At 36.8% G+C, this 17,553-nt stretch overlaps 1 protein-coding gene across 1 annotated transcript in view; it reads left to right on the forward strand.

Moving 5' to 3' along the window:
* Nucleotides 1-17,553, forward strand: part of GABRA4 (gamma-aminobutyric acid type A receptor subunit alpha4) — a 49,004-nt gene that overhangs the window by 704 nt on the left and 30,747 nt on the right. The window contains exons 3-7 of the mRNA XM_039550853.1: nt 9,025-9,092; nt 11,481-11,701; nt 11,804-11,886; nt 13,646-13,789; nt 15,181-15,333. Coding sequence (XP_039406787.1) covers nt 9,025-9,092; nt 11,481-11,701; nt 11,804-11,886; nt 13,646-13,789; nt 15,181-15,333 — 669 coding nt within the window. The remainder of the gene's footprint in view (nt 1-9,024; nt 9,093-11,480; nt 11,702-11,803; nt 11,887-13,645; nt 13,790-15,180; nt 15,334-17,553) is intronic.

Consider the following 17,553-nt stretch of genomic DNA (forward strand, 5'->3'; position numbering starts at 1 on the left):
CTGCGCAGTCCCGGCCGTGGGGGCCCCGCTGGGGCGGTCCCGGGCTCAGCCCCCGCTTTGCTGCTCTGCCCACATCCCGGGCTCAGGCTGCTGCGCTGAAGGAAAAACAAGCCCTGAAGCCGGTGTGCGTCGGCTTGATGGGGATGGAGGGACCTGTATAACACCCAGATTCTTCTCGTTGTTGGCAGTTTTTGACCCGTAAATGCAGCGATCGGGTCCTAATAGAAACAAGTATACTTTTACCAGCCTAGGAGGTTAGGACTGATGGATTGTCCCACTAGTTAGGGAAAATAAGAGCTCAGGTGCCTGAGCACACCAGTTCTTTACCACAGTTGCTGAAATTCCAGCTTTGATTTAGAAGTAGTAGACTTCATTGCTGTATAGGAATTATATGTGGCGGAGTTTCAAATTTGCCTTCACCTGTTCTCTGCGTGTGGGGGTTTTGGGCCTCTTCCTTTCCTTAGGCTGTTAAGATGCAGTTTTGTGATGCTGAAGAAGCAGCCAGACTTGCTGTTCTTTATGATTTTGATGTTTTTGTGTAGGGACTTGGAATGAAAAATCATTAAGATGCAGGCAAAATAAAAGTTTATTTTGTAATCTGGAACGAAGATATTAAAAATGCAAATTTGAAAGTAAAAGTAATATAAAAAATATTTATAAATAAATGCTACAGCCCTTTTTATGATGCTCAAAGCTGTAACGAGGTTTTTATAGGCTGCTTCCAATACAGGATTGAATGAGATCCTTGCGTAGGTTTCTGTTGCGAAATACTTTCTTCCTCCTCTGAAAGTACCTTCTCCATACATGTGATCCATCCACACTGACATGTATGCCAGCACATTCCCCACACGCCATATGCAGTGCTCACATGCATGATCGTGATTGTTATAAAGGACAACACCTGGCACCATGGACCACTCTTATTATTTTCAGTGTATGGAATAAATGAGGCCTTCTTAAGTTAGCTTACACATTAAGTGAGAAGGAAGCTAAATTTATTAACACCCGGAGGAGTCATTGGGAACTGATAGCCTTTTGCAATTTAGTCTTTGCAGAGAGGTTACAGACACTTCTGCACGCGTACAAGAGATGTGCTAAGTTTGGCATCGTTTTAGGTTGAATGCCAACTAATTAGTCATCTAGCAAAGATGCTTTATGAGCATTATCAGATTTCCAAAATTAAACAACTACTAAATATGTAATATATGTTGATTTTTATTTTAATACAGTTGTCCTTTGCAGGATGTTTTGCAAGAGTAGATATTTTTCCCCTGTAAGTGTGGCAGACTTTCAGAAAAATGCAGTCAAGGAGAAAAAGTTCATTGTATCTTCTTGAACTTTCATATTGGCAATATTGAAGTAAATGAGAGAGAGAGAGGAAAAAACTCTCAGATTTCAGCCTGGGGAAAACACTTCTGGGTCAATATTTCAAAAAATGGATATTATTTTGCTTCTTCCTTCCTCATAACCATGTCTATGGTTTATGTTTAAACCACTCATCTCTGAATTTTGAACTTTTAAGTAAAACATGAGGAAAAAATGTTTTGTTTTTAAAAATTATGCTTGCCTCGCTAGCTTCTTACAGCAAAAATTACCTACACCTGATTTGAGAAGAAAAACTTTGGATAAAAAAAAAAAATCAAACAACAAAACCAACCAAAGAAAGAAATTTCTGTAATTGATCAGATTTCACTTTTTGACGTTGCTCAGAGTAATAACTACAGACTATTTATTGAAATATAGAATATCAACACCAACTTTTACCTATATTTTGGTTTTTTTTTTCTGATAAATCTTTATGACGAATGGGATTTGTATCTTAAAAGTGGGTCACTCGCTAGTTTATACCATTGCAAACAAAATGTCAGAGGGGATGGGAGTATTTAGAGATGGAAAGCATAGTGTGTTTTGGTAACGTTAAAGCTACATCCCTTTCTGATGAACAGCGGAATACTTATTTTTGTTTTCTTCTTGAAGCTGATTCACCATCTAGTTTTCACATGGCCTGAAATGAAATGAAGGTTTTATTTTAAGAACAAAAGGCCTCACAGAGGACTAACTGATTTTAAACTTCAAATTGATGAAAATGTTTCTAATTCTGGCACAAATTATGTTTAAAATCAGGCTTGGGGAGGTAGCCAAATTCTGAATTTTACCGGCATATTCCAGAGTTACCACAAATAAAAATACATGAAGATAATTCACATGCAGAGTGAAGTAGAAAATATTTGATTTTGGAAATTTCCTACAACTGGATCAAAAGTCTCCATACTATGGTTAATTTACACAATTTTTGGTAGTTATGAAGGAGAAGTTAAACCCTCATCATGCTTACAAATGTGGATATGGTCTCCCAGGAGAGTTGTGAACCCCAGGAGAGTATGTGGAAGCTTCTCTTGGTGGTGCTTGTGCAGGAGCATGGCATATGTTGAGGGTTAATAGCAGAATGAAGTTCCCCATGTCATTGGATTGACACCTTGCATTATAAAATCACTTTATTAAATGAATTTTATAAACTATAAAAGTTACTTTCACCTTACTAGGCACTGTGAGGCTTGGTAATGTGATAAACAAAACCAGAAGAGTTTATTAAAAAGGTTAGTAGAGACCATTTATGTGAAAGTTCCCATTAAGTTGGGGCAGGGGGGAAAGTCTAAAGAGCGAAGCAAAGAAATGTCACCTAGAAATTGAATGAAGTAAAGCAGGATGGGCAGTTTCATGTATGAAAGGAAAAAAAAACCTGCAGCTGCTGTCAGGAAGACTTTAAATGCATAAGCGTTTTGAATTTGAGTAGATGGAAGGTATTTAGGGACTAATGAGTAAAGTAATGCTGTATGATGTTTGAAAATAGTGTGATGGAAATGAAGTTAGTTCATTCCCTACACTGTATGCTCTGTTTTGACATATCCTGAATTTCAGCATGCAGTTTATAATCCAAGTGGGTTTCCTGGTCAAGACCACTCTATAAACACAGTGTTTTTACAGAGGCTGCTTGTAGTGTCATTAATTAAAATCATCATCTGCTGGAAAACTTCAAAAGTGCTACCTTAGTACTATTTTGATTCAGCCGTAAAAGTCTGAAGTAAAACCCTGTCTCCAGTTTTCATCTGATTTAAAAAATTTTGTGTATTACATGAAGAAAAATGATAGAAAGCTGTATTTTCTCTGAAAATCACCTTATTACTTTTCTGGTGATTAGTTTCAAAGTGACAGTAGAAGCCCAAAGTCTTTGAAAGGAGCATTATTCCCTTGAAGTAAAAGGCCTATGTCTGATTTGCCATTTGAAACCCTTGCATGGTTTCAGACTTTACCTGAGCAACTCTTGATGTTAGCGAGGGCCTGCAAGGGCTGATTCAAACCTGTATTGGATGGTAACTTTAAAAAGTGTAATTGTGTCTTTGAAATTTTCATGATACAGTAACTAGTCACACTTAAACCTGGACTTTCGGATGTTGGAAGGAATAAGAAGACTGAAGCTGGTGAGGGTGACAGCACTGTGTGCTGCCATGTATCTGCTAATTTCAATGAACTGTGCCTTTCAGAGAACATCTAATCTCTGGTGTCTTGCTCTTAATGGCCAATTGTATGGCCAGACTGAAGAAAGAAAGTGGTGTATGACTTGCCTCCTGCCCAAGGTTCTTAGGTTGACTGTTGAAACCCCCTGACCACAAGCTGCTGGCATCGCCCACAGCCCGTTACTGGCGTGTGGTCGTGTGGTTGCCATCATTTGGTGACAGCTGGAGCCCTCTCCCTTCCTGAGTTCTGTTCATTTGTGTCAGGTGGAATCTGGCATAAGTTTTGAATCTCACTATCAACTACTGGTGTTAGCTCTGTGGCTTTCTCTTTGGAAATTGCCACATACACTGCTGACTCCTGAACAGAAGGAACAGGACTGTGTCCATTCATTTCCCTTTTTCTCTTCTTCCTCCTTTTGTATTCTTTCTAATGATCTTGTAACTGGGGAAGTGCAGCTGAGTACTTGGTGGAAATAAATATGCTGGCCATTGTCTCCCTGAGGAAGGGTAGGAGAAGGATTCTCTGCCCCATCTAGTCTGTGTGTTCAGCTGATGAACAGCATTTCTGAAGAGTTTCATTTCCTGTCTATGCAGGACTTTAGTCAGAAAATAAACACAGAATACATTTGAAGAGCAAAGGCAATTTTCTGTTTTTAGAGAAAACAAAAATATCTACATGATTATTTGCTCTTACTAGGAACTCAAGCGTACCTTAAAGGTTCCATTACTCAGCATAATAGATATTATAATTTGTCTTTACTATTTAGATTGCAAATGAACTTGAAGTGAGCACTGGAAAGTGAAGCGGGTAATTTTTTTTTTTCCGGCAGTTGTCCATTCTTTCTCAGCTGGTGAGAGTTGATGACTCAAAGCTTAACAGGATATGGTGTTAGATACCTGTAGGTGACAGATTTGAATTTGGCCTGTTAGTAATGCTTGAAGTCATTACCATCTGTCTGTTGTTCAGTGATCTGTATAAAATTAGCTGATATTCTTAGTCCAGTTCTTAGTAGACAGGTGTCCACATCATGAAAACTGGCACTGGTATCAGGCTTATTGGCTGTCTCAGCAGAGATGATTTGCTGATAAATAGGCAAAGAAACAGTAATCTCCTAATTTCTGAGGTATACTTTTCCCTTTTCAGGTTCAGACATGCTGATGGATGAACATACATAGAGGCAAAGGTTATTGTGTGGTGCTGTGTTCGTTGCATTGTCTTTTGGTAGAGAATGTAGCCCAAGTGCTTGAATCCTGCATTAATTTTTTAAAAATGCCCTACCTAGTTCTGGCTTCTGGACAGAATTCTTACATATAGCAGGTGTCCTTAGCTGTTCTTTCTGATAGAATGAAACAAGAGAACATGTTTCATATGCTGGGGTTTTTTTTTCTTTTTTTCCCTCACTTAAAAAATGTCAACCCTATTCAGGCAGCAAGAATTTGGAAAGAGCACCAAATCTTTCACATGTAGTTATATTTAAAAGAAATCTGTAGCAACTACTTTTTTTTTTTTTTTTTTTTTTTTATAATGTAGCCGTAGGAACTGATGTAATAGGATTTTATGTGGTTTATATATTATATCCAGGGATTGAGCTCATAATAGCAGCAATAACTGCACAGCATTTAAATTGTACTTTGTATGTTGAAACTGTTGTACAGACTTGTTTGTTAATGTTTCTGATTAGTTGTGGGACCCTTGATGGCAAAATTTGCAATATACAGAAAGCCTGTGCAGGATTTGAGTGTTTACATACAGCGGAGATCTCTGCAGTGACAGTTGCCTATGGAGACGCAGGGATAATGGAGCCCGAAGTCTTTCACTGGGAGCTGTGCTGCAGTTCAACCCATATGTTGACATAAAATGCATGGGAGAGCTCTCTTATGTTCCTCTTCCCAGGACTAGGGCCTGGCATCACTTCTTCAGCCCACATGTAACATCTATAACACTGAACTATTCTGGCTTTTTGCAGGGGTTGCTTTTAATCCTGCCTGAGCTTCTTTAAAGTATATTATCTTGCAAGCAGTGATTCAGACTTAACTGTTCCCACTGCAGTGTGTAGGACTCTCCTCCTATTTCATTGACATAAAAATACACACCAGTATGATATAAATAGTTCTTCAGCATTCCTGAAGATTTATGGTGGATAGATACTTTGTGAAGATCCATTGAGGGGTAAACCCGAATGGTCATATTTAAAGTTAATAGGCCTTCTTACAACTCACTGCATTTTATTGCCAGTAATAGAGCGTTAAGGATTCTAATAGGATCTTCTGCTTGCAGAGCCTGAGTTGATTAAGTGGTGCAACACATTCGTTTTGGAGGGCTGCTTAAATCACCAGTAAAAGTAGGTTAGGTGACTACAGATCACCTCCTCGTTGACAGGAATTCCCACGATTAATAATAGTTTAAAAAAGAAGCAGCAGCATGACTCACTATTTATACCCCCGCTATTGTTACCAACTGGAGTTATGTTTTCTCCTAGAACAAGAACAAGAGATAGGTATTGGTGTCGCCATAGATACTCCTGGGTTGGCATTAAGTACTGGGATGTGCTGGAAAATCCAAGATTTGTCATTTCACAACTGTTAAGGCCAATGTAGGTGGAAGATGTGGAGTATGAAAGGGCTGCAATTGGAGAGAAAGCATTAAGGAGATAATCAACTTCACTTTCTTTGCTCATACCAGACACTGAACTGTTTGACCAAGGTTTTGGCTGCAAAGCAAGGATTTGTATGTCCGTACTAGCTGGATAACTGTTATGATATCTAAAGTATTTCTAGATCCGCATTCATCTGCCATTTTCTAGTTCAATAAGATGTGATTTTTACATCTGTTTTGTCACTCTTCTGCCATCAATGTTGGACTAGCATCTAGAAGTAGACACTATTTTGTGGCCTCATAATTGTTGGAGAGTTCCTACTTCCTTCTTTCTCATGGCTCATACTAATAAATATTTGAAAACAGAATAGCAGTTCCTGGAGAGTGAACTCAAACATAGTTTTATGTTTGTTTTCTTGTGCTGCTGCTATAGTATTTCTAATAGCATTAAGTTGTAGACTTGCTGATTTGGAGATTAGCTTCTTGATCTTAGCTTACCCCTTCTTTCTGAGAAACTCCGAAAAAACAAAGTTGCAGAAGCCTCTGAATGGCTATTGTCCATGAAGCTGTAATGATTTAATAAAACAGAAGAAATCAATGTCTGAGGTAAAGCAGCTCATGCCTGTGGGAAAAATCTGTCCCTTTGCTCAATTTGATATGATTGTAAAATTACAGTGTTCTGTGAGCTAAAGAAAAGAATATAGCATCAGAGGAAAAACATTTAAAGGTTTGGGGTTTATTTAAGGACTATTCCTATTTAGTTTCTTAGAACTAACAAGTAAAGCAGTTCCTGAACAGAATTCAGGGACTTGTCTCTGTTACTCAATAATAAGGGAATACTGAATACTGGCCTCTGTTCCTGAAAGGGATTCTTGCAGGAACTGAGTGCAATATTCAGTATTCTCTTACTATTGAGTAACAAAGACTAATTCCTGTATTTTCCTTACTAAAGCTATGTGGGAAAATGATTTTTTCATTTCTGTAGAACTGATTTCAGAAATATTTCAAGTTCAAATGAAATAAATATTTATATATTTAAACCAACCCTTGATAAACTGTAATAGTGTGTTTATGGGAGATCAGTTGTAATTGAATCTCTTCTATTCCTACATACAAGTATGACTGGGCTTTTCTCTCCTGTCTTCTAGCACTGTAGATAAATGTCTTCACTTCTAATCTCTTGGAGCTCTTCTGCTCTCCAGAAAATAATATCTTCAGGAAATGTCATTGGACTATGTTGTCAGTTAAATGAGTGATCTAAACACTCATGGATTTCCTTGACCGACGAACACTTTGTTATTTGTAGAAAAGGGAGCAGCTTCCATTTGACATGTTTAGAGAGCAACCCATTGCAAAACAAATGACATGGTCTGAAAGTGTGTTATCTGGAACTTGGGAGTTGCTTCTTAAAACCTTTTCAAGACAAACATGCAAACTATGCAACTTTCCAGGGACCTCTGAGCTACCAACTGTTGTACAGTGGAATTTCTTTAGAATTATTTTGAAAAAATGCCCTTCTGTGGAACTTAGCTTCCAGTAAAGTAATCTTTTTGACATTTAGCGGAAAAATTCTTAGCTATTCTTCTCTAAATAATTTGCAGATTCTGTAGTAAAATAATTTTACATGGTTTTCTTTCACTTTTTTTTCACAGCTTGAGACTCATTCTAGATGCCATAAGTTCAGGTTCCCTGTTTTCCCATTGCTTACTTATTTTTTTATCTTTACCATTTGATTCAAAGTGACATTTGTGAAGAATGATGTTTTAAATTTTTTTTTCTTTTCAAGTGGGGCATATTCTTCTGCTGCTAACTCTGTTGAGTCTTTCCTCCTTTCAGTTTTGGATTGCAAATACTATGATAAAGCCTGAATTATCAGACTTGAGCCTCTTATCCTCTTTAGTAATTTGAGTTGTAGGGGTTTAGAAGCTGGTTGTGAATTTGTAGATCATGCATGTTTTTTCAAACAGATACTGTTTGGTAAGACCTTCAGTAGATTTTAAAAAAATTTATGATGTGAGTTAATTACCTGAATTAAACTGTTAGCTAATGCTTTGATGACAGAATCATCGTAATTATCAGCTGATAATTATTAGCAACTTTCTAGCCCTTTACATTAGGAAGAGACCTAAATCCCAGTGAAATTAGTGCATGTATTCTTTGGTTTAAGAGGAAGTGTAGAGTGTGCTGTAGAGTGGTTGCCCATCTAAAATTTCAAGGTAGTAAAGGAAATTATACATTAAAATGAAACTGTTTTCTCTGGTGGTTGATTTGCTGTGCACAGCTGTGTGAGTGCAAAACCTCCACTCAGTGCACTGTTTTTAACAGTGTCCTAAGTATCATTAGTTCTTTCAAGACAGGCTTTGTAGCAGAATGCGGATCTTGGTTCAAACCCTCAAAAATGCTTAGACCTCCAACTTTTATTTTGGATATTAGTATTAAAGCACTTAAATACATCTCAGGATATGGATTTAGTTCTTGATCCTGCAATACTAAATTTCTCAGTGCATGGCATGCTAATGTCTGTAGTCCAGTTATTACCAGTAGGTCCAAATATTACTAATAAACGCTTTGAGGAATGGGGTTTTCTTAGATTCAGTGCTTGCTGTTAAGTAGAATGGTGTTTTTAGTGAGCCTTTTAAGTTTTTGGCATCAATTTTCTTAGCTGTTGAGTCAACATTGGTTTTCTGAATGGGGATTTGCATGGAAATGCTGCTTTTGATTAACTTATGTGGTAAAGGTGATTGAGCAGTGCTTCTTATTTGAGACTTATCTGAATTGACCTCTGTTTGCGTTTTGCTCTTGCTCATCCACAGAACCCTGAAAGCTGTAACTGTTCACACGCCAGGATCATTTATGGGAATTGTTGACCTGCAAAATTCAAATTTTCTTGCTCACTTCCTTTTCATACATTAGGTCCTGTTACTGAAGTCAAAACAGATATATATGTCACCAGTTTTGGACCTGTTTCTGATGTAGAAATGGTATGTATTTCTGGGATTAAAATGCCATTTCCTGGTTCTGAGAAACCATTAGCTGCAGTAGGAGTGGATGCTTCATCTGTACTGTTCTGTCAATCATGCAAATTAGGCAAGATTAGTAACAGCTTAATTTACAGGTTATAATTAGATACATCAGGCCTGATTCTGGTCACACTTTCAGTGGGTTTTGGCTGGCTTAAGAAATTCACTTCATAGGATTTAAAACAGATTTTCACAGCACAGAGGCAGAATCCGGCCTTGCAGGGAGTGTCTAAGTCACTCTGTTGTGGGGAAGATGTGCAATATCTTTGAAATTGCTTTTCGTTTCTGAAACTTGTGTTATTCTCAGGTGAATAATAATGGCATCACTTCACAAATACTTGTTGATGTTTTCATTTCAGATGAATGCCCTTTGCTGATCTTTGTGCTTCTTTAAGCATCACTTTCAGCAAATGTTTGATAAGAGTTTTCATAAGTATCTGCAGAAGTTAAACATATGCGTGACATGCATGAAATAGTAACAGAGGAGAAATATTACATTTGCATGTTCTGTTATTTGTGCCTGAATGGCTTTTGCTTTCAAGGTCAAATCCAGCAAAACTCTCATCAACTTCTAAAATACAGTGATATACCCTTAAATCATACAGCAGTTGATCTTTTTATAACATATTCAAGAAATCCCATGGAAATAACACCAGCCATATGTGCTGAACTGAAATTCTTCATGGAAAAAGCCATTTCAGGGTAGTAATTGTCTTCCCATATAGTGCCGTAGTTCACTTTATGGTGCACCTGATTTACTTCTATTATGTGGAAAGGTATGTGATAGCAAGGTATTTTTATAAAGGCTACATTCGTGACAGCAGTCTCACGTTGACAAGCCCCTTCATTGGTTATCGTGTGCAGTATTATGCTTATCAGAGTGACAAGGGCTACAAGAATGTGGTGCCAAGGAAATCTAGTGATATGTGCCTCAAATCAATGAGGGCTGCATGACCTCTCTCAGGTTTCATTTTCATGGGAAGTTATTAGTTATATTGGAGCAGGCAAAAGTGAGAACATGGACTGAAGACAGGTGAGGAACTTTACAGCAGATATTTCCCCTTTCTTCATTAGGGATTTTTTAGGAGGCTATTTAGCAATACAGGAATTGTTTCTGGAATACTCTCTAGTTAATATATACATTAGTGACCCAATGTAATCTGAATGTGGCTGCACTCTTAAAACTTGCTGCAACAGTGAAGTGTGATTTGGTCTCAGTACAGGGGATGATCAGAATGTCTTTTTAGTTGCTTTTGTACCCATTTCCATTTTGTAATGAAAATGGTTGAAATCTTATATTACAAAATCTGTCATGTAGAAGCTAATAACAGAAACTGCTACTTTTGAGCTATGAAGTCACCAGCAAGAAATGACACTAGAGGAGACACTTTTCATGGATTAACTGTAAACCACAGTGGAGGATACAGTCATGGAAAAGAAGACAGATATAATCCTAAAATGCATTGCATTAGTAGACATGCCTCCTTGCCAATGCAAATAGATACGGCCTTACAAGTAATTTAAATGAAAACATTATGCAGAAGAATTTGAAATTAAGTCAGAAAACTTAACAACAAAATCAAAACTGTAAGTTAGAAAGGACTTAAAGCTTCCCATGTGACCTTTTTCAATGTCACACGATAGTTTATTTTGTGAAATACTTTAGCTTCCCAAAATGAGAAATGCATTCTTTCATCCTTTCATTCACATATGATTTCTTATGATGTGCCTGTGTCTGCAGTTCTGCAGTTGTTTGCATGTTTTCTTTGGAACATCTGAGTGGCTTTTCTGAGAAAGTTAATGGGATAGTTACATACTTTAAAAAATATATGTGTATATATGCAAATCTCTGTATAATTTATTATCCGTGTTTTGTGGGCATGGCAAAGGACTTACTTCGCTTTTCTCAGTTAAAAGCTTACTTTCCTTGAGACGAAGTTAAGTTTGCTTTTCTAACTTTTAAATGGAACTAATTATTTGTCCTGGTATTTTCAATTTAGCTAGCAGCAGCCAATCTATGGATGTATTTTCTTTAAAAACCTGTTGACAATTCTTGTCAGAGAACATTTTGTTTCCAGTTATATGCTTGACTTCAAATTCTGTTGCTTGCTTCCTGCAACCTAATTAGGTTAATTATTCCTTAATGATTAAATGTGTAGCAGTATTGTTTACTAATGTAAGAAATTAAGCTATTAAGAAGCAGACAAGACAGTTTAATTGGTGGAAAGATGTTTGTGTAGTGGACTTAGGATTTTCTTTTCTAATGGTTTCTTTGGTCCTGAGGGATTTCTTCTTTTACAGGAAACACACATGCAAATGTGATCTTTGTTTTTCTGCAATTTAATACAGGAATATACAATGGATGTCTTCTTTCGTCAGACATGGGTAGATAAAAGATTAAAATATGATGGCCCTATTGAAATTTTAAGACTAAACAACTTGATGGTTTCGAAGGTATGGACTCCTGACACTTTCTTCAGGAATGGGAAAAAGTCTGTTGCACATAATATGACAGCCCCAAATAAACTCTTCAGAATAATGAGAAATGGCACCATCCTGTACACAATGAGGTATCTAATGTGTTTGTTTGACTTCTTACAATTACTGTATGCAAAAGTTGTACTGCCTAGACAAAATGGCAACCAGAGACTATTTAATTTGTTCCATTATAGGCTTACAATAAGTGCAGAGTGTCCCATGAGATTAGTGGATTTTCCCATGGATGGTCATGCTTGTCCTCTCAAATTTGGGAGTTGTAAGTTGCAATTATGAAATTTCTTGTAACTACAGAATTTAAATAGTAGACGTAAATTTTGAGCAATTACTAGACTTTCTGAATATATACAGATATGTCTTGATATGCAATCCCTATGCAGACAAAACTCCTGTTAAGTTCCTTGGGACTTCCATTTAGGACCGCGAAAATTAAACCCAGAGAACTAAAAAGCAGGCGGTGATTCAGCTGTTACATTAAACCCCACTATTCTGGGTACATGGTTGCTTGAAATACATAGTTTTTCTTGGTTCTTGGGGAGGAATTGGATACTCAGTGAAGTGAGAGATTCTCTAGAGAAGACAAACTTGGCTTAAACCAGCAAGGTAAAAGACACCTAGGGCAGCAGGTTAGCTGACTTTCTCTACAGGTAGTGGAAGCACATTGGCATCTTAAGAAAGAGGTGTAGGTTATGTGCAGAGATGTAACCTGTAGTTGTAATTGTTGTTCTGCTGGCCTGTAAGAGGAGTCTGCATGGCAAGTTCAGACTAGATAACTTTTTAACTGGTGAGAAGAATCTTAGTGCAGATGACTCTCCTTTTCTGCTTTGAAGTCAGATGTAGATTTTTGAAAAATGTACAAACCTTGGATAGAAGGAACAGTTTGGGACATCTGCATAACAAACAAGAGAGGGTAGTTGTGTTTCCCTGATGTGAATCCAAAGCAGAGACCTCTGAGACCCCCTGGAGATGATTGGTGCACTCCATTAACTATCTTGTCATTCTTTTAAGCCTTCTTGGTCACTGACTTCTCTGCTTTAGACCCTCTGATGGCTGGACATTAATCTGTTTTCCTTGACCCCAGAGCTCTGAAGTCAGAAATGGCTGGAGAACCCTCAGAGATTTTCCATAGCATAAATTTAGCTTATACAGGTGGGTAGTCAACCTGAACAGGGGTATTAAAGACACTGCTCTGATATGATTTTTCATCCCTGCCACAGTGAGACTGGAGACCAGGTGCGGCAAGATTTGTCTTTGGTATCAGCTGTATGATAGGGCTGCTTTGATAGTGGGAGCTCATCCACAGTCATAGCTCTTCAGACAGAATCACCAGTCAGCAGGAATTGTGCTGAACCCTAGTCTGATACTTCCCACAGCGAAACTTGAAATAACATGTAGCCATTTCAAATGTAAGACTGATTTGATTCAATTTTAACAGGAGTTTGGACTGTGTAGGGATTGAATGCTAGCCCTAAGATATGTCTTTTGCATTAAATGTAAAATGTTTCTTTGTGTGTGCTTATTTTGGGGCTGTTGTGAATTTTTTACTGACCTCTGGTTTCTGGCAAATATTTTAAACAGAAGTTTAAAATATTGTAGTTTTTAGTGCAGTCATTCTTTTCTATAAAGAAATGTGCATCCAATCTTCAAATATATCCTCCCAAATATATCCTCCCTCCTCTTTTTTTTCAGATTAGTATATTTTAACAGTAAAATTTCAGTTAGAAATTGCTAAAATAAAGACAAACTTTGCATGCCCAGTAAGGGCTGATCCAGAAGGGATTTGTGTTTAGTCTTCACATTCATATGTGAAGTGAATTTATGTGTGACACTTGACATATTTATTATGATCTTATTTATTCTACTCCGAGGGTGGCTTTTTGGGGGTAACTTAACATGAAGGGTATCTTCTGAAATTGTTCATGTGTGTTTTACTGTTTGGTTTCAGTAGGTTTGGCTTGGCTTCTTAGTAAGGCATGAGAAAAAGTTTTCTATTTATGCAAACTGATGCTGTGTTGTAGATGCTTATCCAAAGAGTGAAATGATTTATACCTGGACAAAAGGACCTGAGAAGTCAGTGGAAGTTCCTGAGGAGTCTTCCAGTTTAGTTCAGTATGACCTGCTTGGGCATACAGTATCCTCTGAAACTATTAAATCTATTACAGGTAGGAATCTCATCAGTAAAAATCAACTTGAGGTAAAACTAACCTGTAACATTGCCCAAAACTTTTTTCCTTTTTCTTCCTGTAAGTTATTCTACAGAATGTCATAGGGTATGTGTTAAGGGCTGATAGTGTAAATCTGAATTAGGTTTCTGTCCTTGAGATTTACATTTGAAGATTCATTACAGTAGATTGCGACAGTCTTTCAGAAAGCTGGAATGAGATCATTACTCCAAGGGACAAAATGAGCATTTAATCACTGCTTAAAATGCAGTTTGAAGAGTCAAGAGGATGCCTGGGTGAGGAAGTAATTTCTCAGCACTGTCTCCACGTTATGTGCAAAAGACTTCCTTTGTTTGGGAGTGCAAACAGCCCAGGATAGAAGAACAGCATACAGAATGGGTCATTAAAATCATAAAAACCCTCTAGTCAGATAAGGGTAGGCACAAATACATTAGTCACAATAGATACTTCTGCTGATTTGTGCTGTAAGAAATAAGGCAAATGGCAACTACAGGCATCCAAAATGAGTGAAGTATCACTGATGAGCAGTGTGGTGATAAACAAGCATATTCCCAAAATATTTTTAAAATTTGGAATAATTTTCTAAGCATCAGCAGGTTTGGGTGTTGTGAGATAGTCAAAATGAAACTAACAAAGCAAATATATTTGATGTATTGCTCTGTGGATGTTTTTACTCATAGATAAAATGGCATTTTGCAATTCACTAGAAATTTACTTTTCAGCATCTAGATTATTATGAGTTAACAAAAAAATGTCCTTGCTGTCCCTAAAGGCTCATTCTGTAGTGCTTTATTTAGACAGTTTATTGAGTTTATGGTAAAACTGCTTTTTTGGTCTGTTTGCTTAATACGAATGATGACATTTTAGATAAATTTAGAGTATTTTTAATCCTTCTCAATGATTTTTGCATTTGTTTCATTATCATAGCAGGGCTGACTTATAAACCTAGCAAAAAGCTGAGATGCTTGCATAACGTTTGATGCGTATCATTGTTCTTATTGTTTTATTCAGCAGGTAGGTACCACAATGTTATGGATACTATGGTAGGTAGATAATTTGTGTCTTGGGATTCTCTTCTTCAACAGCTGTCAAAAAGATTTTTAAAACCATGTCTATACTGTAAATTGTAATCCAGTATTAGCTGTATTATAGTATTTTTGATATCAGCTCCTGGATGGCACTGTAAGGACCTACTGTTTCTAGGATTGTTTAAAAAAACCTTTCATTCATTCTTGTTCTAAAGAAGATATCTTTGTGTACATGTTAAGTAATATGAATAACATCACCTTAAACAATCCTAGTTGAGAGTCTGAAACATTTATTCTGCAACACAGATTTCATACACAGAGAAATATTTTCTTTTTTTTTAGGTGAATATATTGTTATGACAGTTTATTTCCACCTCAGACGGAAAATGGGTTATTTTATGATTCAGACCTATATCCCATGCATTATGACCGTGATCCTCTCTCAAGTTTCATTTTGGATAAATAAGGAATCTGTTCCTGCTAGAACTGTATTTGGTAATTATTTCTTTTTTTACTTTTTCTTGTACTTGCTCTTTTAATAGCTCTCACTAGAATAGGGCTTTTTAGTTCCTTGGGGTATGCTCCATGCTGTTGCAGAAATAAGGAAATAATTTAAATTCACAGGAAATTTTGCTACTGATGTATGAAGAATGTTGTTATATGAATCCTTGGACTCTGAAGAGAAACTTGGAATATATAATCTGAAAGGTGGCATTGTCACCTGTAGCAAATGACTGCTCAGCTCTAGGGATTCTACCTGCTTGAGGGAGCAAACTGGAAAGATCTTGCTCTGAGTAATACACTCAAGTCCTTAGTCTACATCCAGATCAGGTTTATCTTCCAGTGGACAGTAGTGTAAGTACTTGAACTCACACTTTATAGAATACTTGTAAAATAAATTGATTTGGAGTGTGAGATTTTCAAATGTCTTGTTATGAGGTATCTGTGTCATCAGTGGAAGCTTGCTATGAGTAAGGCTTAGATTCTGTTACTGTAATTTCATATTTAGTGCTCTTTTTTCCTTTCTGCCATTGCCATCATGAGAATGGATTACAAAAGCAAAATGATCACAAGATATTAAAATTGCCCTCATCAAAATGCAGCTTGAATGAGATGCTACAGTGAAAATAACAGAAAATCTTCTGTGGAAGACAAAGTGTAGGAATCTAAATGGAAATACGTTTCCTAACAAAGAAATAGGATAAAAACATTCTAAAAGCAGCATTTATAGAACAATGTCTTGACTTCATAATGCACTGTAGTCTAAAGAAGGAAGAGAATGTTCTACTAAAAGTGTTTCTACAGACTGATAGATGCTGTCAAGAGTGATAGGAATTAATGTTTTTTAGTGATGGCCCATTCAAACATGTAACTGGAGTCAAAACACTGTATCACAAGTGAGACAAGGTTGATGTTTATAGGGAGAAATAACCTGTAAACCTATTAAGAACCCCACTAACTTTCAACTCAATTGTTACATTAGACAAACTGGTATATCACTTCATATGCCTTTGCAGTGGTGTTAAATAATGGTACTTTTTTGAATGGAGTATTGCTATAAACTGGAAATATAGAATTTGTATTTACAGAGCAAATGAGTTTTTTCATACAGAATATGGAGCAATAAATGTAATATGTGTAATTTCATGTATGTGAAGCTAAAAAAAAAATAGTTTGGGCATCCACTAACTTACAGATAACTCACTAAAATGCATTTGATAGCAACTTACTGAAAATATGGCAGCAAGTGTCTTCCTAGTTTTGAGACAAATTATGACAGGGGCCCTGTTTTCCAAAGGTTTATTTTTAAAAGAGAAAAAGAGATAGGCAAGAGATAGGAAAGAAGCCATAATACTGCTCTGGTACCAGCTTTCTAGTGGAACTGTCAGAAGAGGCTAACCAAAAGATCGTTCCGTTGGACACTGCAGGATTAGGGAGAACTTGGCAAAGGTAACATGAAGGACTAAGGGACATCGGTCCATGATTTCTGCAGTCCGAGCTTCAGACACCTGAAATCTGGTGATTGTGGGAGAGTGGAAAGACAGCATTATTTTTAGAACAACTTTTAACCATATAAAAATATATTAATAGTATTTGAATATAAAAATTAATGTTAAAACTTAATGTCTATGTGCATCTTAAGTCAGAAGCTTGTCAATATTTAGCTTTGGATAAATACAGTGTATGTGCAAATACAATATTTTTACCAGAAATTAATTCCCGACCCTGTAAATCCCTATGACATATATGGGCAGTTGTACTGGCAGCTCCAAGTCTTCCAGAAGAATGATTTAACAGGGAAAAATCTGATAAAGAGTGTCAGTAAACTATAATATTGTCACAGCCTCCCGTCTCATCCTTGTTTTTGCTTACTGTTTGGTCATTTATTTCACTTTATCGTATTTTTACATTTATTAAACAATTGCTTTTAGAAACAATTCAGACAAACTTTTGGCTTGAAGTGGACGAAGATCCACTCAGGTCCTTAGAAAGGATAGGGCTAAACAGGGATGTGTCTCCTCCAGGGGAAAAAACAAACTCAAACAACTTTTCATAATTTATTCTTTTTCTAGGACTTAAACATTTTCAGTGGTGTGGTTTTCAACACCGTCCCACTGAAGAAGGTTTTGTGAGCTTGCATCTGTATTTTTTATCCTCTTGAAAACTCTGAGATATCCTTTGAGCTCTCATGACCTGGCTATTACTCTTTTTTTC

This window comes from Corvus cornix, chromosome 4, assembly GCF_000738735.6.
Source record: "Corvus cornix cornix isolate S_Up_H32 chromosome 4, ASM73873v5, whole genome shotgun sequence".
Taxonomy (NCBI): Eukaryota; Metazoa; Chordata; class Aves; order Passeriformes; family Corvidae; genus Corvus; species Corvus cornix.